At 44.2% G+C, this 26407-nt stretch overlaps 2 protein-coding genes across 2 annotated transcripts in view; one reads left to right on the top strand and one right to left on the bottom strand.

The window, feature by feature from the left end:
- Window positions 1-4006, top strand: part of LOC130297925 (zinc finger protein 850-like) — a 123157-nt gene extending 119151 nt beyond the window's left edge. The window contains exon 11 of the mRNA XM_056550774.1: window positions 3396-4006. Coding sequence (XP_056406749.1) covers window positions 3396-3946 — 551 coding nt within the window. The 3' untranslated portion in view covers window positions 3947-4006. The remainder of the gene's footprint in view (window positions 1-3395) is intronic.
- Window positions 4007-20303: 16297 nt separating this feature from the next.
- LOC130297923 (gastrula zinc finger protein XlCGF26.1-like) overlaps window positions 20304-26407 on the bottom strand; it is a 73392-nt gene continuing 67288 nt past the window's right edge. Inside the window, exon 3 of the mRNA XM_056550772.1 lies at window positions 20304-21070. Coding sequence (XP_056406747.1) covers window positions 20460-21070 — 611 coding nt within the window. The 3' untranslated portion in view covers window positions 20304-20459. The remainder of the gene's footprint in view (window positions 21071-26407) is intronic.

The following is a 26407-nucleotide window of genomic DNA, read 5'->3' as shown; positions in this document are numbered from 1 at the left end:
TTTAAAGGGGCACTTCGATAGAATTTTTTTTTTTTTAAATCAACTGGTTCTAGAACATTATTCAGAATTGTAAATTACTTTTATTTAAAAATCTTAATCCTTCTAGTACTTATCAGGTGTTGTATCCTGCAGAGAAAGTTGTGTAGTTCTTTCAGTCTGACCACAGTGCTCCCTGCTGATACTTCTGTCCGTATCAGGAACTGTCCAGTGCAGGAGAGGTTCGCTATAGGGAGTGTCTCCTACTCTGGACAGTTCCTGACATGGACAGAGGTGTCAGCAGAGAGCAGTGTGGTCAGACTGAAAACAACTACACAACTTCCTGTGAAGCATACAGCAGCTGATAAGTTCTGGAAGAATTAAGATTTTTAAATAAAAGTAATTTAGAAACCTTTTGAACTTTTGGGGACCAGGTGATATAAAATAAATTGTGTTCCACCGGAGTACCCCTTTAAGCCCTGTGTCCTGTCAGTCTTTTCTGCTGTATATTCCTTTATTCAGTCAGAATATAAACTATAAATGATGAGAATGTGAGACGGTTGAGAATATAATAAAGGTGATTTGTTCTGATCATCTCCATCTGGTTTTGTGGTTCCTGACATTACACAAGGGCCATGAATCCGGATGATGCAGACAATCCACCAGCACCAAACATTTTCACTATAATGGATCTGCAGGATCAGAGGATTGAGCAATTGGCACTTGTAATGCAGACGCTTTAGAATCGTACGTCTCCCCTAGAGCCTCCTGTGCCTCAACCGGCAGCCACCTACCCTCCTGCTCCGGCAACTATTTCTGCTGCCATAGAAGCCATTGCCTCCTGTGGGTTTACTGGATCTGCCCCGCTTCCCCAGCATTATGGGGGCGATCCTAATGAATGTAGAGGCTCCCTGAACCAAGTGGGCATTTATCTGGAAATGGTCCTGCAGTCCTGTCCTAAGGATAGAAGTAAGGTAGGATTCCTGATCTCCCTCCTTACTGATAACGCTCTATTCCGGGTGAATCCTCTTTGGAGACTGATAAACGTATTATCTACGACTACAGAGAGTTTGTTGTGTCCTTTAAACAGATATTTTCAGTTGAGTTCTTTATTCTAAAATCTTATATAGAAGGGAAGATAATAAGGGTCCCTCTAATGCCCTAACAGATAATGCACACCCTTGGTGTAAAATTAAATGATATCCACAAATAGAGTACACCAATTAGGTAAATGAATAAAACATAACTTTTACTTATAAATCAAAACATAAAATAAATCAAATATAAGGTTACCGTAATATCACCATCAATGTGGGGGAATGGGGAAAAGGGTACAGGTGAATACCTAGTCTTGGCTACCTACAATGGGCCCTTCCTAATATAGTGTGGATAGGGTAAGGGAATTAAAAGCAGATGGTGGCAGAACTCCAACGCGTTTCATCCTGTAATGTGCAGGACTCATCAGGGAGTAGACATAAATTGGTAATACTATCAATATTCAAGATCTGGTACCAATGAACAGTAACACATATAGGATAGAAAGCAAGTTAGGTCAGTCAGGCACTGTCGTATGCAGTCAGTAATGCGGTCAGGTGGTAAGGAATAGTGACAAGGAGGATGTAACATAAAGCATTAAACAATAGACACTGTAACACCAATGCAAGATCAGAATTATTAAATAATATAAAATGAAATCCCAGGGGATCCAAATTTAAACCAAGATGTACTGCACCCCTATCAGATAGGTACTGGATGATTGTTGTAATAGTAATAAAAGGTGTAACAGCGCAATAAAGATGGTCTCTATAGTCAGCAGAGGATATCGCCGGTGATCCCTCAAGGTGGAGGACGCCACCTGGAGGGATCACCGGCGATATCCTCTGCTGTCTCATCTACCCCACTTGGGTTATAGGTGATTTCACCTACCTGCACTGTGGTTTTTGGCTGTTACCTCCTTGAAGTACCCACTTTAGCCACTAGCTGTCTTTTTGCATTATTGTGCATTTGGGTTTATACCTGTACCTTAATCATCCGGTACAACCAGGTCCGTGACTGGTCCGTGAATCTAGTGACTATAGAGACCGTCTTTATTGCGCTCTTACACCTTTTATTACTATTACAACAAACATCCAGTACCTATCTGATAGGGGCGCTGTACATCTTGGTTTAAATTTGGATCCCCTGGGATTTCATTTTATATTATTTAATAATTCTGATCTTGCATTGGTGTTACAGTGTCTATTGTTTAATGCTTTATGTTACATCCTCCTTGTCACTATTCCTTACCACCTGACTGCATTACTGACTGCATCCGACAGTGCCTGACTGACCTAACTTGCTTTCTATCCTACATGTGTTACTGTTCATTGGTACCAGATCTTGAATATTGATAGTATTACCAATTTATGTCTACTCTATGTGTACTCTATTTGTGGATATGAGTTCTGTATTCTAGCAGCAGAAGTGTGCTGGGATAAGGAAGCGCTGGTGGACATGTTCTCTCGTGGACTCTCCGATATTATAAAAGATGAGATTGTGGCAAGAGATCTCAAGGAGATATTGTCTTCCACCATCCTAATTGACACTCCCATGTCTCCCTCACCTCCCATGCCTCCCCTCACCTCCCATGCCTCCCTCACCTCCCATGTCTCCCTCACCTCTCATGTCTCCCTCACCTCCCATGTCTCCCTCACCTCTCATGTCTCCCTCACCTCTCATGCCTCCCTCATCTCCCATGCCTCCTGTTTCCAAAACATCTGAAGGGATCGAACCAATGCATCTCAGGACCACCCCGCTTCCCGCAGTGCAGTCGAATGACTAAACCCCCCTCCCCAATAATAATTTTATTTTAAGCTTTTTAATATTGTTATGAAAAGCAGTAAAGCATAAAGAAAACTATGCAAATTAGATATCGATGTGATTGCATTGACCTGTAAAATAATTTTACCACACACTTAATGACAACAGTCATAACAACGAAAGATCGGTCCCGCAAAAAATAAAAAGCTCTCAAACAGCTCTTAGGAGAGGAGAAAAAATTAAAACGCAAAAGCTTAAATTATCTGGGTTGTTAAGGGGTTAATACTCAAAAATAAAATCAGTTTTTTTCTTGGCAGATTCTTGTACCAGGAGATCAGAGGAGAATCTTATATCTTCAGATTATAAAGCAGATGATTATATCACACAAGATACATATGAAGAACATTCCATTATCCCAGATACACCCTCAGCCCTTCACAGCCAAGATCTGTCATCTCATCCTTATATACAGGTCCTGTCTTCTCAGTCATCACAGGATGTTCAGCAAAATAAAGGTCACAGAAGGGGTGTTGGACATCAAGGAGCTCATACAGGAAATAAACCATATTCATGCTCAGAATGTGGGAAATGTTTTACTTTTGAATCACTTCTTGTTATACATCAAAGAACTCATACAGGGGAGAAGCCATTTTCATGTAGAGAATGTGGGAAATGTTTTATTAAGAAATCACATCTTGTTCAACATCAAAGAACTCACACAGGGGAGAAGCCATTTTTATGCTCAGAATGTGGGAAATGTTTTACTTGGAAATCAACTCTTCTTCAGCATCAAAGAACTCACACTGGAGAGAAGCTGCTTTCATGCACAGAATGTGGGAAATGTTTTACTTTTAAATCACTTCTTGTTAATCATCAAAGAACTCATACAGGGGAGAAGCCATTTTCATGTTCAGAATGTGGAAAATGTTTTACTGACAAATCAAGCCTTGTTAAACATCAAAAAACTCACACGGGGGAGAAGCCATTTTCATGTTCAGAATGTGGAAAATGTTTTACTGAGAAATCAAGTCTTGTTAAACATCAAAGAACTCACACAGGGGAGAAGCCATTTTCATGTGCAGAATGTGGGAAATGTTTTACTCAGCAATCAAGTCTTGTTAAACATAAAAGAACTCACACAGGAGAGAAGCCAATTCAGAGCAATAAATGATGCAGATAACACATCTATATATTAACCATGTACATAGGATATCTGACATTTATACATATATCATATACTGCATCTCCAAACTTGTTACCAATTGTTAATAAAAGTTTTCTTTCTTATATTATTTATTATTCTTATATCCATCTACGCACACTGGACTTATAATAAATGTAATATTGTCCCTGACGTTGTATATAGGGAATGTAACGCGTCAGTGTTGTCCCCGCCCCCTTCTCATTATGATTATAGAGACTTTAATTCAAGGCATCAGACAGGATCCGCGCGTCTCCCTTGAAGATCGTCTCTTCTGAACATAAGACGCTGCAGATACTTTTATTTATCACAAACCCTAGACCAGCGTTTCCCGTCTTGACGTCTATTTTCGGTCTCAGATCATAAAATCCATTTTTCTATATGAGAAGTCGTCAATATCTCAGCGTCCCCCGGGTTCAGTAAACATCGGTGTAATTCTTTTCCTTTTCTTTGTCCTCCCCGGGGTATAAAATCCCTAGAGATCTGATCACATCTGGTACAAGATCTCTTTACTTCACACTTTGCGCCATTGTAATGTGACTCAAATAGAGAAACGGAACATGGCCGCACATCCACAACTTGTACTATGATCTTATTGCTTCTCAGTATAAGTTCAGACTAACAGGTTGTTGTAGCTTTTGATCATAACGTACAAGCCCACTCGCCACTGGTGTGGTGCTCTGTTGCGGCCATTGTTGCTGTGGTGCTTTGTCTGTGGGGTGGCTCAGAGCGGGGGCTTGGTCGGGCAGCAGTGGGGCTCCCTGGCCACTGGGTCATTCCCCCCCTGTGGACTTGTTGTCATGGTGATGGTGGTCGCCGCCCAGTGCTACAGCAATTTTAGTTTACGGACCCCCTCATATCAGGTGGCTTTGACGTGGCGAGTGGGCTTGTACGTTTTCATTAAAAGGCAGAATAATAACCTGTTAGTGTGAGATTATACTGAGAAGCAATAAGATCCTAGTACAAGATGTGGATGTGCGGCCATGTTCTGTTTATCTAGTTACATAACCTGTATTGTTATTACTCTCCAGAAATGCCTTCCGGACCCTTTTGATCTCTTTTATGACCGTTGTGGTGTGTACCTGAAAAGGAGGAAGGATCAGCGCTCATGCTGAGGCTTCCCTGTCTCTTCCACAGCCTTCAGAATCTTATTTTTCAAGGTAGAATTGAAAGGGGTACTCCACTGCTCCAGCATTCTGCTTCAGCGCCCCTCACTACGTCACACCATGCCACCTCAATGCAAGTCTATGGGAGGGGGGTGAGGGCTGTCATGCCCCCTCCCATTGAATTGCAGTGTGGGGGCATTGTGTGATGTAGTGAAGGGTGTGGCCGTGACGTCACGACCCCCGCCACCCGCTCCAAGCGTTCTAAACGAATGCCGGGTACTGCACAGATATCACAGGGGTCCCTGCTGATCAGACATCTTATCCCCCCAAGATCAGACCTCTTATCCTCAATCCTTTGGATAGGGAATAAGATGTCTAGGGGCAGAGTACCCCTTTAATCTTTCTACTCTCTTACTACTCTGTGGGTCATGGGGTGTAAAACACTTGTTTGGATACCCAGGGCTCCTATTAAATGCATCATAATTCATCCAGTAAAGTGCGACCTTCATCACTATCAATAACTTCTGGAACTACCTACCATATCCTTCACAATCTGCCCTGCTGCCATCTTTACATCGCCATTTCTCCCCGGATAGGCCTTAGGCCAACCTGAAAAGAGATCCACACACACCAAAAAGTATTCATACCCTCCTCACAAGGAGAGCTAAATATAGTCTATCTGCAGCCGCTAAAACGGGTAAATCCGCCACGTTTAGGAGGCACCTGCACCGCTTTCCCTACATTAGGTCTTGCACAGGTCATGCCGGCCGGTGTTTACCTGGTGACCACTGTGGTAAATCCTGGGGCTATCCAGTGATCACTCTTCAGTGATATTATAGTCATTTTCCAGTTGTGGTGACTCCATGAGTCTCCGGGGGCCTTCATTGGGCACAGAACCTTTGGTAGACAGATTTTATCCTTGTTGTTTTTATACAGACCGGTATCATTCAGGGCAGCTCGTTGCTTTACCCACTTGCCCTCCTCGGTGCCTCTGGAGACCTGTTAAGATGGTTGCGTCAACCACATCAGGTCCATTGTGCTTTTCTTACCTGTAATAGAGAAACAGACTTGTCCTGGGCCCTCAGCACCTTAGCAGATTGTTAAACTGCTTTGTCTGTAAGATCCTATCCTCTTGTCTGCTCAGCAGAAAGTGAGAACATTAAAGGGACACTCTGGTGCTACACGGACGGATGGAAATGTGAGAAAATATGTCTTATTCAGCCGTGTTGTTCAGGTCCCTTGAGCTTTAAAGGGGTACTCCGCTGCCCCAGCATTCGGAACATTATGTTCCGAACGCTTGGATCAGGCGGCGGGGATCGTGATATCACGGCCACGCTCCTTGTGACATCACTCCAGGCTCCCTCAATGCAAGTCTATGGGAGGGGGCGTGGCATGAAATCACGAGGGGCATGGCCATGATGTCACGGCCCCGCCGCCAGCACGCAGTGTTCAAAACGAATGCTGAGTGATGCACAGAGATCGCGGGGATCATAGCTGTGTGACCCCCACAATCAAAGATCTTATCCCCTAAACTTTGGATAGGAGATAAGATGTCTAGGGGCGGAGTACCCCTTTAAATGATGTCTAACAAGTCCTTTCCTTGAACGGAGAGCACACAGCTGGCTTCATCCCCTCAGAGAGCTGGGAACCAACCATAGAGCCACCTGGTTAATTCTTCTCCGCACTTCGGCCGAATACAACTTGTTCTTCCCTCTATAACCTAAGGAAGGACCCTGTGTAGAGTAGGAGACCCCACTAATCTAACACCTATAGGATCAGAATGTCCTAGAAGCCAGAAGATAGAAGTGATTTTATATGTCTAATCTGCTCATGTCCTGTTACCTTGTAGCCATATATGAGACTCTTTACCTCCCATGTAAAATTATAGAGATGACATTGCTGGATCGGTGACTACGTTATAAAAGAAAAACGTATTTTTCCCAATGTCTCTTTTATTGTTAACAAAAGATTAAAGAAAGTAACAAATCACCGTTACACCACAATAATATCCATATTGCCCCAATAATACAAAAATTACAAACAAACTCTTTATAAAAGAAATAAATAAATAAATAAATAGGAAAATAAATAGATAAACCCGACGTCTTGGATAAAACATAATAAATAATTATTTAATGAAAAGGTTCTAATATAAATATGGCGCAACAACATATTTATAATGCAGCATACTACATACGGTGGAGTACTGGAGAAAGACCTGGATTTCTTTTTCTAGACAAATATGTCCCCAGATACACGTCCTGCGCTCCTCTGGATCACTGGGGTACATTAGAGGGTCATTTATTCAACTTGGACATGCGTACAAGAAACAAGATAACACACGACTAGACATGTTAAAGGGATACTCCGCTCCCCATTTAGTTTCGAACGCTGGGTGAGGGCTCCCGTGGTCGCCCCGCCCCCTAATGACATCAAGCCCTGCCCCCTTAACATTAATTCCCCCCCCCCCCTCAATGCAAGTCTATGGGAGGGGGTGTGATGGCCATCATGCCCCCTTCCCATAGACTTGCATTGAGGGGGCGGGGCGTGGCGTCACGGGGGCAAGGAGTGATGTCATGAGGGGACAGGGTGACCACAGAAGCCCGCACCCAGTGTTTGGAACTAAATGTTCCGGACACTGGGGAGCAGAGTACCCCTTTAATAAATGAGCAACAAGAATTTGGAAACCAGAATAATGACATCACTCATTTTACCGTATAATGTACGGCGAACCTAAAAAATAATTATTTTTTTGTGATAAAATTTAAATGAAAACAACAATATTGCAAATTTTGGAGGGTTTCGTTTTCACGCTGTACACTTTACGGTAAAGATTACATGTTTTCCATATTCTGTTGGTCAATACAATAAAAATGATCCCCATGATTATTGACTTATTTTCTTTAATGTTTGCACTGTTCACCGTACGGGATCATTTATCCATTTACGCACATGGCGATACCAAATATGTTTATTGATTTCTTTTTATTATGCTTTTTGGGGGTAAAATGGGATTTACATTTTATTGGGGGAGGGGATTTTTCAATTTTTTTTAATTAGTTTAAAAAAAAATTTTTGTACACATTTTATGTCCCCATAGGGGACTATTTATAGCAATAATTAGATTGCTAATACTGTTCAGTGTTATACATAGGACACAGCACTGATCAGTATTATCGGCGATCTTTGCTCTGGTCTGCTCGATCTCAGACCAGAGCAGAGGTTTAGTGAACCTCCGTCCGCCATTATGGATGATCGGATCCCCGCGCAGTGCCGCGGGCAATATAGTCATCCATTTAAACACACGCATTGCTGCAGATGATGTGATCTGTATTGATCAAGGCATCTGAGGGGTTAATGGCGGTATCAGTGCGATCGCTGATGTCCACCATTACTGGCAGGGTCCCTGGCTGCTGATAGCAGGCGGGTCCTGCAGTGTATGATGCCGTTGCGGTCATGTAAATGGACGTAAATGGACGTCCTGGTGTGTGAAGTACCCTGCACCACGACGTACATTCACGTTAAGGGGTTAAATATGGATTTAAAAATATACACTAAAATTCTAGTCTTTCCATGTTGATGCCTCAGTTGGTTTATTAAAGGTCGCCAAACATGTGACAACACCGGGAGAATCTTGAACCTACTCCATGATGTGGCGCTGGAGGAGGAGTCTACTGTTTCGGTCGCTGGATGCTGAGAAGGGATTGGACCGTATAAACCGGTGGTTTACCTTCTCACCATCCAGCAGAGGGGGATGGGGAGGACTTTTTGGATGCAGTAAAAGCTCTATATACAGCCCCATATGCTGGGGTCTTTACATACAGAGAATTATCACAAGAATTTATGATTAGTAACAGGACCCGACAAGGTCCCCCCCACCCCCCCCCCCGTCCTCTTTTATCCTCTGCATAGAACCTATAGCTCAAGCAGTTCCACAAGATCCTGGTATTTCTGGGGTCTCAATAGGAGAAGGAACCAGACAATCTCCCTCTATGCAGATGACATAATATTCACCCGACAACAAGAGTCATTGCCTAAGTTTCTATCACTGAAGGATTTCAGCAGGATCTCTTATTACAAGCTTAAAGGGGCATTCCAGTTAAAAACTATTTTTTCATATCAGCTGCTAAAGTTGAGTTGTTCTTTTTGTCTGAGCACAGTGCTCTCTGCTGACACCTCTGTCTATGTCAGGAACTGTCCAGAGCAGGAGAGGTTTGCTATGGGGATTTGCTCCTACTCTGCACAGTTCCTGAGACAGACAGAGGTGTCAGCAGAGAGCACTGTGCTCAAACAGAAAAGAACAACTCAACTTCAGCAGCTGATAAGTACTGGAAGGATTAAGATTTTTTTTAATAGAAGTAATTTACAAATCTGTTTAACTTTCTGGAGCCAGTTGATGTGTTTTTTTAACTGGAATACTCCTTTAACTCCTTGAGGACTTAGGGGTTTTCCATTTTTGCACTTTCGTTTTTCCTACTCACTTTTTAAAAATCATAACCCTTTCAATTTTGCACCTACAGATCCATATGAGGGCTTTTTTTTTTTGCACCACCAATTCTATTTTGTAATGACATCAATCATTTTACCCAAAAATCTACAGCGAAACGGAAAAAAAAAATCATTGTGCGACAAAATGAAAATAAAAAATACAATTTTCTAACGTTTTATGGGCTTCCATTTCTACACAGTACATTTTCCGGTAAAAATGACCCCTTATCATTATCCTGTAGGTCCATACGATTAAAATGATCTCCTACTTATATAGGTTGGATATTGTTGCACTTCTGGAAAATATCATAACTACATGCAGGAAAATGTATATGTTTAAAATTCTCATCTTCTGACCCCTATAACTGTAATTTTCCACGTACAGGGCGGTATGAGGGCTCATTTTTTTTGCGCCGTGATCTGAAGTTTTTATCGGTACCATTTTTGTTTTGATCTGACTTTTTGATTGATTTTTAATAATTTTTTTATGGTATAAAAAGTGACCAAAAATACGCTATTTTGGACTTTGGAATTTTTTTTACGTGTTCGCCATTGACAGAGCTGTTTAATTAACGATATATTTTTATAGTTCAGACATTTACGCACGATACCACATATGTTTATTTTTATTTATTTATTTATTTTAAATAGGAAAAGGGGGGTGATTTGATCTTTTATTAGGGAAGGGGTTAAATCACATTTATTAACACTTTTTTTTTTTGCAATGTTATTGCCCCCATTAGGAGACTATAATATACAGTACATTGATTGCCAGCACTGATCAATGCTATGCCTTAGCATTGCATTGATCAGTGTTATCGGCGGTCGATTGCTCAAGCCTGGATTTCAGGCTTGGAGCAATCAATCATCGATCGGATGCACCGGAGGCAGGTGAGGGACCCTCCTCTTGTGTCCTTGGTACCCCGCAGTTTTGTTGTGACGGTCCTGATCAGCGCCCTCAGCCAGCTGGAAATGCTATTTTCCTATTTTAAACGCTGCAATCAATTTTTTTTCTTTAAATCAACTGGTGCCAGAAAGTTAAACAGATTTGTAAATTGAAAATCTTAATCCTTCCAGTACTTATCAGCTGCTGTGTGCTCCACAGGAAGTTCTTTTCTGTCTGACCACAGTGCTCTCTGCTGACACCTCTGTCCGTTTTAGGAACTGTCTAGTGCAGGATAGGTTCGCTATGGGGATTTGCTCCTGCTCTGGACAGTTCCTGACATGGACAGAGGTGTCAGCAGAGAGCACTGTGGTCAGACAGAAAGGAAATTAAACAAGAAAAGAACTTCCTGTGGAGCATACAGCAGCTGATAAGTACTGGAAGGATTAAGATTTTTTTTTGTTTAACTTTCTGGCACAAAAATGTTCTCCAGCAGAGTACCCCTTTAACTCATACTAATAGTCATGGGTATGTCTATTATATTGTGGGGGGGGGGTGTCTATGATAATTGAGGATATGTCTATTATAATTGAGGGTGTGTATTATTTTTTGGGTCTGTCTATTATAATTTAGGGTGTCTCCTTTATAAATGGGGATGTGTCTATTATAATTGAGGGGGCGTCTATTATAAATGGGGATGTGTCTATTATAATTGGGGGTGTCTCCGTTATAAATGGGGATGTGTCTATTATAATTGAGGGGGCGTCTATTATAAATGGGGATGTGTCTATTATAATTGAGGGTGTGTATTATTTTTTGGGTCTGTCTGTTATAATTTAGGGTGTCTCCTTTATAAATGGGGATGTGTCTATTATAATTGAGGGGGCATCTATTATAAATGGGGATGTGTCTATTATAATTTAGGGTGTCTCCTTTATAAATGGGGATGTGTCTATTATAATGGAGGGTGTGTCTATTATAATTCAGGGTGTGTATTATAATTGAGGGTGTGTCTATTATAATTGGGGGTGTGTCTAATATAATTGAGGATGTGTCTATTATAATTGGGGGGGTGTCTAATATAACTGGGGTTGTCTATTATAATTGAGGGTGTGTCTATTATAATTGGGGGGTGTCTATTATAATTGGGGTTGTGTCTAATATACTTGAAGGTTGTCTATTATAATTGGGGGTGTGTATTATAATTGAGGATGTGTATATAATTGGGGTGTGTCTATTATAATTGGGGGGGTGTCTAATATATTTGGGGTTGTCTATTATAATTGAGGGTGTCTCCTTTTATAATAATTCTTTATTTATATAGCGCCCACAGATTCCGCAGCGCTGTACACTCATATTGGTCCCCATTGGGGTCACATATTATTGAAGTGTGGGAGGAAACCGGAGGAAACCCACACAAACATGGAAGAACATACAAACTCTTTGCAGATGTTGTCTTCTGTGCTACAAGGTAACAGTGCAAACCACTGAGCCCCCGTGCTGCCCCATGAGGGGGTTTATCCTAATATATATATATATATATATATATATATATATAAATATCTGGTTCATTACGAGTCCAATCCTCCTCCCTTGTGGGCCGGTGCAGTGCCGTAGATTGTGATTTGCCATAGATTGTGATGGAGTGACTCAGCAGTTTTCCCTGCTCGAGCGCTCCGCCTCCATCACATTCTATAGGCTGACACTCGCACAACCCCCCAACCATTGGTTACTGCGGGGGCTGGGGGGGCGAGTGTCACGTGACCTATTTAATCATCAGGCATCGCAGCTCACGGCAGCCTCACTTGGGCTATCACAGGGACAGGATCTCTCCCTGTCATAGCCCGAAGCTGCACGGAGCTCTCATGGCTTTTGTGGCCCAATTTCGAGAGCGGTATCGGGCCACAGAAGCCAATCCATTTACTGTTTTATTGTCACCCGCCAGCGCGCTCGCTCGACACCGCTATCGGTATGCCTATGCCTGATAGCGGCGTTATCAGCTTGTCACCCGCCAGCGCGATCGCTCGACAGTGCTATCAGGATCCCTATGCCCGATAGCGCTGACAACCGCTTGCCTCCCCCCCCGCTGCTCTACTCCCCGTCCCCTGTTAACTCTCAGGGAACGGGGGACAGAAAGTAGAGCAGCGGGTGCCGCTAAAGTAGTACTGCGCATGAAATACTGAAAAAATAGTATTTGTTGTAATCTACAGACCCCCTAATATCACTGAAGAGATAGAAGTTCGGCTTCATAAACAAATAGAGAGGGCCGCCCGGGCAGGTACAGTGGTAATAATGGGAGATTTTAACTATCCAGATATAGATTGGGGTCCGGGGTTGGCTAAAACTACAAAGGGGCGACAATTCCTAAATGTATTGCAGGATAATTTTATGGGCCAGTTTGTGGAGGACCCAACAAGAAGTGATGCCTTGTGGGATCTGATCATTTCCAACAACGCAGAGCTGGTTGGTAATGTAACTGTGCGGGAAAACCTTGGGAATAGCGACCACAATATAGTTACTTTTGACTTAAAATGTAGAAAACAAAGACAGGCGGGGAAGGCAAAAACATATAACTTTAAAAAGGCAAATTTCCCTGGGCTGAGGGCTGCACTACAGGGCATAGACTGGGGGGAGGTGTTGGGAAATACTGATACAGAAGGGAAATGGGACATCTTTAAATCAACTCTAAATAACTATACAGCTAAATATATACCAAAGGGGAACAAATATAAATGATTAAAACTAAATCCTACATGGCTGACACATGATGTTAAAAGAGCAATAAACAACAAAAAAATAGCCTTCAAAAAATACAAATCTGATGGGTCAGCGATAACATTTAAACAGTACAAGGAGCTTAATAAAATCTGTAAAAATGTAATAAAAGCAGCAAAAATTCAAAATGAGAGACAGGTGGCCAAAGAAAGCAAAACTAATCCTAAATATTTTTTTAGATATATAAATGCAAAAAAACCAAGGACAGAGCATGTAGGACCCCTTAATAATGATAATGGGGAGGTTGTCACAGGTGATCAAGAGAAGGCGGAGCTACTGAATGGGTTCTTTAGTTCTGTATACACTATGGAAGAAGGAGCTGACATTGGCCAGGTCAGTGCTGGTAACACATCATGTACAGGTCAGTGCTGGTAACACATCATGTACAGGTCAGTGCTGGTAACACATCATGTACAGGTCAGTGCTGGTAACACATCATGTAATGTACTGAACTGGCTTAATGTAGAGATGGTACAAGGTAAGTTAAGTGATATAAATGTAAGCAAATCCCCAGGACCGGATGGACTACACCCAAGAGTTCTTAGAGAGGTAAGTTCAGTAATATCTGTACCCCTGTTCATGATATTTAGAGATTCTCTGGTGTCTGGTATTGTGCCAAGGGACTGGTGCAAGGCGAATGTGGTGCCAATCTTCAAAAAGGGCTCTAGGTCTTCCCCAGGAAATTATAGACCGGTAAGTCTAACGTGCATTGTGGGTAAATTGTTTGAAGGACTTATAAGGGATTACATACAGGAATACATAGGGGATAATTGTATTATAAGTGATAGCCAGCATGGGTTTGCTAAGGATAGAAGTTGTCAAACCAATCTAATTTGCTTTTATGAAGAGGTGAGTAGAAGCCTTGACAGAGGAATGGCTGTGGATATAGAGGGGGGGGGGGGGGGCTGTGTATATAGAGGAGGGCTGTGTATATAGAGGGGGGCTGTGTATATAGAGGGGGGCTGTGTATATAGAGGGGCGGTGTATATAGAGGGGGCTGTGTATATAGAGGGGGGCTGTGTATATAGAGGGGGGCTCTGTATATAGAGGAATGGCTGTGGATATAGTGTTTCTGGATTTTGCTAAAGCGTTTGATACGGTCCCTCATAGACGTCTGACAGGTAAGTTAAGGTCTTTGGGTTTGGAAATTTTAGTTTGTAACTGGATTGAACACTGATCATGGATCGTACCCAGAGAGTGGTGGTCAATGATTCGTACTCTGATTGGTCCCCGGTTATTAGTGGTGTACCCCAAGGTTCAGTACTGGGCCCGCTGCTGTTTAATTTATTTATCAATGATATAGAGGATGGTATTAACAGCTCTGTTTCTATCTTTGCAGATGACACCAAGCTTTGTAGCACGGTACGGTCTATAGAGGATGTGTATATAGAGGGGGGCTGTGTATATAGAGGGGGGCTGTGTATATAGAGGGGGGGCTGTGTATATAGAGGATGTGTATAAGTTACAAGATGACTTGGATAGACTAAGTGTCTGGGCATCCACTTGGCAAATGAGGTTCAATGTGGATAAATGTAAAGTTATGCATCTGGGTACTAATAACCTGCAGCATCGTATGTCTTAGGGGGGCTGTGTATATAGAGGGGGGCTGTGTATATAGAGGGGGGCTGTGTATATAGAGGGGGGCTGTGTATATAGAGGGGGGGCTGTGTATATAGAGGGGGGCTGTGTATTCTAATAACCTGCAGCATCATATGTCTTAGGGGGGATTAAACTGGCAGAGTCACTGGTAGAGAAGGATCTGGGTGACTTGTAGATCACAGACTACAGAATAGCACAATGTCAGGCTGCTGCTTCCAAAGCCGGCAGGATATTGTCATGTATCAAAAGAGGCATGGACTCAAGGGACAGGGACATAATACTCCCCCTTTATAAAGCATTGTTACGGCCTCACCTGGAATATGCTGTTCAGTTTTGGGCACCTGTCCATAAAAGGGACACTGCGGAGTTGGAAAGGGTGCAGAGACGCGCGACTAAACTAATATGGGGCATGGAACATCTTAGCTATGAGGAGCGATTAAAGGAGTTACAATTGTTTAGTCTTGAGAAGAGACGTTTAAGGGGGGATATGATAAACGTATATAAGTATATAAATGGCCCATACAAAAAATATGGAGAAAAACTGTTCCAGGTTAAACCCCCCCAAAGGACGAGGGGGCACTCCCTCCATCTGGAGAAGAAAAGGTTTAGTCTAAAGGGGCGACACGCCTTCTTTACCGTGAGGACTGTGAATTTATGGAACGGTCTACCTCAGGAACTGGTATCAGCTGGAACAATTTACAGCTTTAAAACAGGATTAGATACATTCCTGGAACAAAATAACATTAATGCTTATGAAGAAATATAAAATCCCTTCCCCAATATCCCGCCACACCCCTACCCCTTAATTCCCTGGTTGAACTTGATGGACATATGTCTTTTTTCGACCGTACTAACTATGTAACTATGTAACTATGTAACTATGATTTCATGCGCATGCGCAGCACTACGCAAATAGCATAGGTAGGTAGCGTAGCCGTACATTAGTGTAGGTTGTAATTTAGCATAGTTTAGCATTAATAGTGAAAGGGGGTTAGGCACCACAACTCCCAGCATGGGAGTTGTAGTTAAGGACAACAACTCCCAGCATGCCCAGACAGCTAAAGGCTGCCCAGGCATGCTGGGAGTTGTAGTTTAGGACTACAACTCCCAGCATGGCCAGATAGCTAAAGGCTGCCCAGGCATGCTGGGAGTGGTAGTTTAGCTTAGATTAAACAGCGAAGGGACCACAACTCCCAGCATGCCCAGACAGCTGAAGGCTGCCTGGGCATGCTGGGAGTTGTAGTGCAGTGAAAGGACCAGAACTCCCAGCATGCCCAGACAGCTGAATGCTGCCTGGGCATGCTAGGAGTTGTAGTGCAGTGAAGTCACCACAACTTCCAGCATGCGTAGACAGCTAAAGGCTGCCCAGGCATGCTGGGAGTTGTAGTTTTACACAGGTATAAAGTAGTTAGCGTAGTGTTAGCGCGATTTTAGAGTAGTTAGCATAGCGTTAGCTCAATTTTAGCGTAGCTTTAGTTTAGTGTTAGCGCAGTTTTACAGTTTTTAGCGTAGCATAGTGTTAGCGCAGTTGTAGTGTAGCTTAGTGCTAGCGTATTTTTAGCGTATTTAGCATAGTGTAGTGTTAGTGCACTTTTAGTGTAGTGTTAGCATAGTTTTAGTATATTTAGCGTAGCGTATTGTTAGCGTAGTCTTAGAGTAGTTAGCGTAGTGTAGCGTTAGTCCAGTTCTAGCATAGTTGGTGTAGTTGTACACGGGTGTAGTGTAGCCAACTTAGTTTTACAGGCAGATGAAGTGTAGTTTACAGAGTTTAGCGTGGGGTGTAGCTTAGCTTAGTCATAAAGTGAAGGGGCTACAACTCCCAGCATGCCCAGAGAGCAGTTGCGCTCTGCTACGTTAATGTAGTATACAGCCACCTGTATAGATGGCTGGATACAGTGATCACAAGGCCACTTACCCACCTCCATTCCTGCTCAGTCACTGGACTATTAGCAATGCAGGAAGATGACGGAGCTGGAACGGGGGTGGTAAGTTAGGCTCTCCAGGTAATAACCCATTTTTTTGTGTTTGTCTTCTCTTTTCAGATACGTGAATGCGGAGGACTACATGGGAATCGGTGGACTACGACGATGACCTGCATTTTTTTCTTTTCTTTTAATAAAATGGTTAACGAGGGCTGTGTGGGAGTGTTTTTCCTAATAAAAATGTTTTAACTTGTGTGTGCTTTTTTTCTTTGTTATTACTTTACAGGCTTAGTAGTGGAAGCCCTCTTGTAGACGGAGTCCATTACTAAGTCGAGGCTTAGCGTTAGCCCCAAAAACAGCTAGCACTAACCCCCAATTATTACTCCGGTACCCACCGCCACAGGGGTAGCGGGAAGAGCCGATACCAACAGGCCTAGAGTGCCAAATATGGCGCTCTTGGGCCTAGGCGGTAACAGGCTGGTGTTATTTAGGCTGGGGAGGGCCAGTAATGATGGTCCCCGCCCACCCTGGTAACGTCAGGCTGTTGCTGTTTGGTTGGTATTTGGCTGAAAATGAAGACTGGGAACCACACGTTTTGTTTTTTTTATAAAAAAAAAAAACATCTGTGGTTCCCCGTCTTTTCATTTTCAGCCAAATACCAACCAAACAGCAACAGCCTGACGTTACCAGGGTGGGCGGGGACCATCATTACTGGCCCTCCCCAGCCTAAATAACACCAGCCTGTTACCGCCTACAACTTCCATCCTGCCCGGACGGCCTTTGGCTCTCTGGGCATGCTGGGAGTTGTAGCCCCTTCACTTTATGACTAAGCTAAGCTACACCCCACACTAAACTCTCTAAACTACACTTCATCTGCCTGTAAAACTAAATTAGCTACACTACACCCGTGTACAACTACACCAACTATGCTAGAACTGGACTAACACTGCACTACGCTAACTACTCTAAGACTACGCTGCGCTCACTACTCTAACACTACGCTAACAATACGCTTCGCTAAATACGCTAAAACTGCGCTAACACTACACTAAAAGTGCACTAACACTACACTACGCTAAATACGCTAAAAGTACGCTAGCACTAAGCTACGCTACAACTGCGCTAACACTATGCTACGCTAAAAACTGTAAAACTGCGCTAACACTAAACTAAAGCTACGCTAAAATTGAGCTAACACTACGCTAGCTACTTTATACCTGTGTAAAACTACATCTCCCAGCATGCCTGGGCAGCCTTCAGCTGTCTGGGCATGCTGGGAGTTCTGGTCCCTTCACTGCACTACAACTCCCAGCATGCCCGGGCAGCCTTCAGCTGTCTGGGCATGCTGGGAGTTGTGGTCCCTTTGCTGTCTAATCTAAGCTAAACTACAACTCCCAGCATGTCTGGGCAGCCTTTAGCTTTCTGGGCATGCTGGAAGTTGTAGTCCTAAACTACAACTCCCAGCATGCCTGGGCAGCCTTTAGCTGTCTGGGCATGCTGGGAGTTGTGGTCCCTTCGCTGTCTAATCTAAGCTAAACTACAACTCCCAGCATGCCTGGGCAGCCTTAAGCTGTCTGGGCATGCTGGGAGTTGTAGTCCTAAACTACAACTCCCAGCATGCCTGGGCAGCCTTCAGCTGTCTGGGCATGCTGGGAGTTCTGGTCCCTTCACTGCACTACAACTCCCAGCATGCCTGGGCAGCCTTTAGCTGTCTGGGCATGCTGGGAGTTGTGGTCCCTTCGCTGTCTAATCTAAGCTAAACTACAACTCCTAGCATGCCTGGGCAGCCTTTAGCTATCTGGGCATGCTGGGAGTTGTAGTCCTAAACTACAACTCCCAGCGTGCCTGGGCAGCCTTTAGCTGTCTGGGCATGCTGGGAGTTGTGGTCCCATTGCTGTCTAATTTAAGCTAAACTACAACTCCCAGCATGCCTGGGCAGCCTTTAGCTGTCTGGGCATGCTGGGAGTTGTGGTGCCTAACCCCCTTTCACTATTAATGCTAAACTATGCTAAATTACAACCTACACTAATGTACGGCTACACTACCTACCTATGCTATTTGCGTAGTGCTGCGCATGCGCAGTACTACTTTAGCATTTGTGTAGTGCTGCGCATGCACAGCACTACTTTAGCGGCACCCGCTGCTCTACTTTCTGTTCCCCGTTCCCTGAGAGTTAACAGGGGACGGGGAGCAGAGCAGGGGAGGCAAGCGGTTGTCAGCGCTATCGGGCATAGGGATCCTGATAGCACTGTCGAGCGATCGCGCTGGCGGGTGACAAGCTGATAACGCCACTATCAGGCATAGGGATCCCGATAGCGGTGGCGAACGAGCACACTGGCGGGTGACAATAAAAGTATTAGCTTCTGTGGCCCAATACCGCTCTCGGAATCGGGCCACAAAAGCCATGAGAGCTCCGTGCAGCTTTGGGCTATTACAGGGAGAGATCCTGTCCCTGTCATAGCCCAAGTGAGACTGCTGTGAGCTGCGATGCCTGATGGTTAAATATGTCACGTGACACACGCACACCCCCCCCCCCCCCCCAGCCCCCGCAGTAACCAATGGTTGGGGGGGGTGCGAGTGTCGGCCTATAGAATGTGATGGAGGCGGAGCGCTCGAGCAGGGAAAACTGCTGAGTCACTCCATCACAATCTATGGCAAATCACAATCTACGGCACTGCACCGGCATGGTATACATTAGGTGGTGGGTGTTTTCTTATTGGATACTTCGTGTATATATGGTATATCCTCCTACTGTACTGAAATAGTATTGTCCTATGTCATTAGATTCTATATATATACATCCAGCACTGTACAGTGTATCTCAGTGATAACCTGTAACCTTGATAATGAGAACATGTATTGAGAAATATCCCATAATATGTAACATATGTGAACAAAGAGCGATCTGTCAATCATGGCCGGTGGGGAATATCCAGTCCCAGCAGCTCCCCATGGATTATACCTGTTGGGTCTTCACCATGAGGAGCAGTGGACACATCATATCTCTACATTGTTATGGGGGATTATTTCCCAGCAGACAAAATTATAGAGATAAATGGATAAGAAACTTTATGTCTGAAAAGTAAATCTTTATTAATCACTCGTAACAATGAGAAGTTTTCAGCGGGCACTACCGTGGATTCACAGGGAGGGATACAAATCCCTTCTCTGATGGCAATAATACGGCCGCTCATAAATGCCTCTATCTGGTGGTGCTCAGCAATAAAGTCCTTAGACTAATGCAACTCCAAACAAATAAGAGAGAGAATGCGACAGCGCAACAAAATCCTTCAGGCTTTATATCATGCGGGTGTACAAACAGGTGCAAATCACAGAGAAACGTCCGGTTCACACTGACTTGTGCTTCTTCCTGCTCCCGGAGCCAGAAGAAGTACAAGTCAGTGTGAAAGGGACGTTTCTCTGTGATTTGCACCTGTCTGTACACCCGCATGATATAAAGCCTGAAGGATTTTGGTGAGCTGCCGCATTCTTTCTCTTATTTGTTTGGAGATTATTTTTATATATATAATATTCTAGTACCTGGTGACATATATACAGATGTGTTATTTGGATTCTGTTTGCATTTTGTATATCAGACATTTTTTGGAATACTTCTACTTTTCCCATGTAAATTTATTGCTCTAAATTGATGTCTCTTGTGACTTTGACTGCAATGTTGTAGTTTTTGTACAATTTGACAAGTTAGAAGGCTACTTTGTGTGCGTTCTTTGGTGTATAAGAAGACTTGCCTTTCGAGTAAAACATTTTCCACATTCTGCACATGAATATGGCTTCTCTCCTGTGTGGGTTCTCTGATGTTGAACAAGCCATGATTTGGAAGTAAAACATTTTCCACATTCTGAGCATAAAAATGGCTTCTCTCCAATATGAATTTTTTGATGTTCAGACAGATGTGATCTCTGAGTAAAACATTTTCCACATTCTGAACATGAAAATGGCTTCTCTCCAATATGAATTTTTTGATGTTCAGACAGATGTGATCTCTGAGTAAAACATTTACCACATTCTGAACATGAAAATGGCTTCTCTCCAATATGAATTTTTTGATGTTCAGACAGATGTGATCTCTGAGTAAAATATTTTCCACATTCTGAACATACAAATGGCTTCTCTCCTGTGTGAATTCTCTGATGTCTAACAAGCCGTGATTTAAAAGTAAAACATTTTCCACATTCTGAACATAAAAATGGTTTATCCCCTGTGTGAGTTCTCTGATGTTCAACAAGACTTGATTTAGAAGTAAAACATTTTCCACATACTGAACATGAATATTGCTTCTTCCCTGCACAATCTCTTTGATGTCCAGCACCCCTTTTGTGACTTTTATTTTGCTGAACATCCTGTGATGACTGAGAAGACAGGACCTGTATATAAGGATGAGATGACAGATCTTGGCTGTGAAGGGCTGAGGGTGTATCTGGGATAATGGAATGTTCTTCATATGTATCTTGTGTGATATCATCATCTGCTTTATAATCTGAAGATATAAGATTCTCCTCTGATCTCCTGCTACAAGAATCTGCAGAGAATAACACAGATTTTATTTTTAAGTAAAAAAGAAAAAAAACAACAATAAAAACTTTAACCTCTTAAGGACCCAGGGCGTACATGTACGCCCGACTATCGCGATAGTCCCGATCAGCTAGGATGCGAGCGGAGACCCCCTTACCTCGCTCCGTCACATTCGATCAGCGTTTGATTGCTCCAAGCCTGAGCTACAGGCTTGAGCAAGCAACCCCCTATTATGCTGATCCATGCAAAGTTATGGCTTTGCAGGGATCAGGGGGAAAGATCAGTGTGTGCAGTGTTATAGCCCCCTATGGGATAATAATGATCAGTGTAAGAGATCAGTGTGTGCAGTGTTATAGTCCCCTATAGGATAACAATGATCAGTATAAGAGATCAGTGTGTGCAGTGTTATAGTCTCCTATGGGATAACAATGATCAGTATAAGAGATCAGTGTATGCAGTGTTATAGTCTCCTATGGGATAATAATGATCAGTATAAGAGATCAGTGTGTGCAGTGTTATAGTCTCCTATGGGATAACAATGATCAGTATAAGAGATCAGTGTGTGTAGTGTTATAGTCTCCTATGGGATAACAATGATCAGTATAAGAGATCAGTGTGTGCAGTGTTATAGTCTCCTATGGGATAACAATGATCAGTATAAGAGATCAGTGTGTGCAGTGTTATAGTCTCCTATGGGATAACAATGATCAGTATAAGAGATCAGTGTGTGCAGTGTTATAGTCCCCTATGGGAGCTATAACACTGCAAAAAAAGTGGGAAAAAAAGTTAATAAAGGTCATTTAACCCCTTCCCCAATAAAAGTTTGAATCACCCCCCTTTTCCATAAAAAAAAAAAATATCTAAAAAAAAAAAAGTGTAAATAAAAATAAACATATATGGTATCGCCGCGTGCAGAAATGTCCGAACTATAAAAATGTATCCTTAATTAAACCGCACGGTCAATGGTGTGCGCGCAAAAAAATTCCAAAGTCCAAAATAGCGTATTTTTGGTCACTTTTTATATCATAAAAAAAATGTTTAAAAAGCGATCAAAATGTCAGATCAATGCAAAAATGGAACCGCTAAAAACTTTAGATGACGGTGCAAAAAATGAGCCCTCATACCACTCCGTACGCGGAAAAATAAAAAAAGTTATAGGGGTCAGAAGATGACAATTTTTTACGTATAAATTTTCCTGCATGTAGTTTTTTTTCAGAAGTGCGACAAAATCACCTATATAAGTAGGGGATCATTATAATCGTATGAACCTACAGAATAATGATAAGGTGTCATTTTTACCAAAAAGTGCACTGCGTAGAAATGGAAGCCCCCAAAAGTTACAAAATGAAATATTTTCTTCAATTTTGTCGCACAATTAATTTTTTTTTCTGTTTCGCCGTGGATTTTTTGGTAAAATGACTAATGTCACTGCAAAGTAGAATTGGTGGCGCAAAAAATTAGCCATAATATGGAATTTTATGTGCAAAATTGAAAGAGTTATGATTTTTAGAAGATGATGAGGGAAAAAATGAAAATGCAAAAACAGAAAAACGCTGAGTCCTTAAGGGGTTAAACACTGCACCCATATTTATAGTCTTTTTAGTAGAACATTATAAGTGCAGCATGTGACATCATGGAACCTTCTCCCCGTCCTCCGGATAATAAATAGTTAATGTAGACATAATATAGGGTCTTCAGGTCACATACACCCCACTCCTGGACCCCATCACACTCCCATCCAGCAGCAATGAACAATCCATAGGGCACAAATCAGACGACAGCCGAGGCGGTTCAGAGCCCCCAGCAATACAGAAGTGCTGGGAAATATCCCAAATTAGGGCTGGGGGGTATATACCAGTTCATACCGAATACCGAAATTTTGGGGCTCCACTATATGAATTTTTCCCATACCGCAATACCGGTCGGGCCCCTCCCCCTCGGGAATAAATTATCAGCCCAGAGCTGCGCTGTCCGCACATCGAGGAACTAATCATACGTGACCCGCCAGCACTGTTCTGCTCCCCCCAATGATCACCCCAGCGGGGCACTACTCACATATGTCACCCGCAAGCACTGCCTTCACTCCACTTTGTTGTGGCCGCCGGCGCTGGAACTCTATACTGTACGCCAGTGGTCTCCAACCTGCGGACCTCCAGATGTTGCAAAACTACAACTCCCAGCATGCCCGGACAGCCAACGGCTGTCCGGGCATGCTGGGAGTTGTAGTTTTGCAACAGTTGGAGGTCCGCAGGTTGGAGACCACTGCTGTACGCTGTATCCCTATGCCCGGGCTGCAAAAGATAAAGAAAATAAACTTTAACTTACCTACGTCCGCCTCACGCTGGGGACGGGAACGTCTGAGAGCCATCAGCCTATCACCGACCGCAGCGATGTCCCGCCCCGGCCAGTGATAGGTTAAACTCACTGTCATGTAAGGAGCCGGCTTGGGGGGGAGCAGAACAGCGCTGGCGGGTCACATGATTTGGGGGGGTGAAAGAAATACCGTTTTATACCGCGGAACCGCCATAAGTTATAAAAATACGGTGATCCACATATTTGGTCACAGCGCCAGCTCTATCCCAAATTATTCCTCTAGTCGTCTACATGGAAATCCTGCTGACTATATAAGATGGAGACAACAGGGACAAGAAAAACAACAGCGCAAACAAGGACTTTAACCCTTTAATGACACATGACTTAAATGCACATGACTTTGCGCACCAGGACGTACATTTGTGTCCTATACATGACCGTGAGTATCGGAGCAGAGATTCCACTGATGTCCGCCATTAACCCCTCAGATGCCGCGATTAATACAGGTACAGTGCGGCACTGATTGTGATCTGATTGTCAGCGGCACGGAGGCCTTCCAGCAGAATTCTAACTCTGTGCTGCGCTCTGAGGCAGGGAAAGAAGCGCAGTTAGTTTACAGACAGCTCTAACGTCCTAGTGACGCGAGTCGCATGTCATGTGAGCGCCGCGCTCTGAGGCAGGAGAAGAAGCGCAGTTAGTTTACAGACAGCTCTAACGTCCTAGTGACGCGAGTCACATGTCACGTGAGCGCCGCGCTCTGAGGCAGGAGAAGAAGCGCAGTTAGCTTACAGACAGCTCTAACATCCTAGTGACGCGAGTCACATGTCACGTGAGCGCCGCGCTCTGAGGCAGGAGAAGAAGCGCAGTTAGTTTACAGACAGCTCTAACGTCCTAGTGACGCGAGTCGCATGTCACGTGAGCGCCGCGCTCTGAGGCAGGAGAACAAGCGCAGTTAGTTTACAGACAGCTCTAACTTCGTAGTGACGCGAGTCGCATGTCACGTGAGCGCCGTGCTCTGAGGCAGGAGAAGAAGCGCAGTTAGTTTACAGACAGCTCTAACGTCCTAGTGACGTGAGTCGCATGTCACGTGAGCGCCGCGCTCTGAGGCAGGAGAAGAAGCGCAGTTAGTTTACAGACAGCTCTAACGTCCTAGTGACGCGAGTCACATGTCACGTGAGCGCCGCGCTCTGAGGCAGGAGAAGAAGCGCAGTTAGTTTACAGACAGCTCTAACGTCCTAGTGACGTGAGTCGCATGTCACGTGAGCGCCGCGCTCTGAGGCAGGAGAAGAAGCGCAGTTAGTTTACAGACAGCTCTAACGTCCTAGTGATGCGAGTCACATGTCACGTGAGCGCCGCGCTCTGAGGCAGGAGAAGAAGCGCAGTTAGTTTACAGACAGCTCTAACGTCCTAGTGACGCGAGTCACATGTCACGTGAGCGCCGCGCTCTGAGGCAGGAGAAAAAGCGCAGTTAGTTTACAGACAGCTCTAACGTCCTAGTGACGTGAGTCGCATGTCACGTGAGCGCCGTGCTCTGAGGCAGGAGAAGAAGCGCAGTTAGTTTACAGACAGCTCTAACGTCCTAGTGACGCGAGTCACATGTCACGTGAGCGCCGCGCTGAGGCAGGAGAAGAAGCGCAGTTAGTTTACAGACAGCTCTAACGTCCTAGTGACGCGAGTCGCATGTCACGTGAGCGCTGCGCTCTGAGGCAGGAGATGAAGCGCAGTTAGTTTACAGACAGCTCTAACGTCCTAGTGACGCGAGTCGCATGTCACGTGAGCGCTGCGCTCTGAGGCAGGAGATGAAGCGCAGTTAGTTTACAGACAGCTCTAACGTCCTAGTGACGCGAGTCGCATGTCACGTGAGCGCCGCGCTCTGAGGCAGGAGAAGAAGCGCAGTTAGTTTACAGACAGCTCTAACGTCCTAGTGACGCGAGTCACATGTCACGTGAGCGCCGCGCTCTGAGGCAGGAGAAGAAGCGCAGTTAGTTTACAGACAGCTCTAACGTCCTAGTGACGCGAGTCACATGTCACGTGAGCGCCGCGCTCTGAGGCAGGAGAAGAAGCGCAGTTAGTTTACAGACAGCTCTAACTTCGTAGTGACGCGAGTCGCATGTCACGTGAGCGCCACGCTCTGAGGCAGGAGATGAAGCGCAGTTAGTTTACAGACAGCTCTAACGTCGTAGTGACGCGAGTCACATGTCACGTGAGCGCTGCGCTCTGAGGCAGGAGATGAAGCGCAGTTAGTTTACAGACAGCTCTAACGTCGTAGTGACGCGAGTCACATGTCACGTGAGCGCCGCGCTCTGAGGCAGGAGAAGAAGCGCAGTTAGTTTACAGACAGCTCTAACGTCGTAGTGACGCGAGTCGCATGTCACGTGAGTGCCGCGCTCTGAGGCAGGAGAAGAAGCGCAGTTAGTTTACAGACAGCTCTAACGTCCTAGTGACGCGAGTCGCATGTCACGTGAGCGCCGCGCTCTGAGGCAGGAGAAGAAGCGCAGTTAGTTTACAGACAGCTCTAACGTCGTAGTGACACGAGTCACATGTCATGTGAGCGCCGCGCTCTGAGGCAGGAGAAGAAGCGCAGTTAGTTTACAGACAGCTCTAACGTCGTAGTGACGCGAGTCACATGTCACGTGAGCGCCGCGCTCTGAGGCAGGAGAAGAAGTGCAGTTAGTTTACAGACAGCTCTAACGTCGTAGTGACGCGAGTCACATGTCACGTGAGCGCCGCGCTCTGAGGCAGGAGAAGAAGCGCAGTTAGTTTACAGACAGCTCTAACGTCCTAGTGACGCGAGTCGCATGTCACGTGAGCG

This window comes from Hyla sarda, assembly GCF_029499605.1.
Source record: "Hyla sarda isolate aHylSar1 chromosome 1 unlocalized genomic scaffold, aHylSar1.hap1 SUPER_1_unloc_1, whole genome shotgun sequence".
Classification (NCBI taxonomy): domain Eukaryota; kingdom Metazoa; phylum Chordata; class Amphibia; order Anura; family Hylidae; genus Hyla; species Hyla sarda.
Note: the sequence above shows the minus strand (reverse complement) of the source record. Positions and strands in the feature narration are given on the sequence as shown.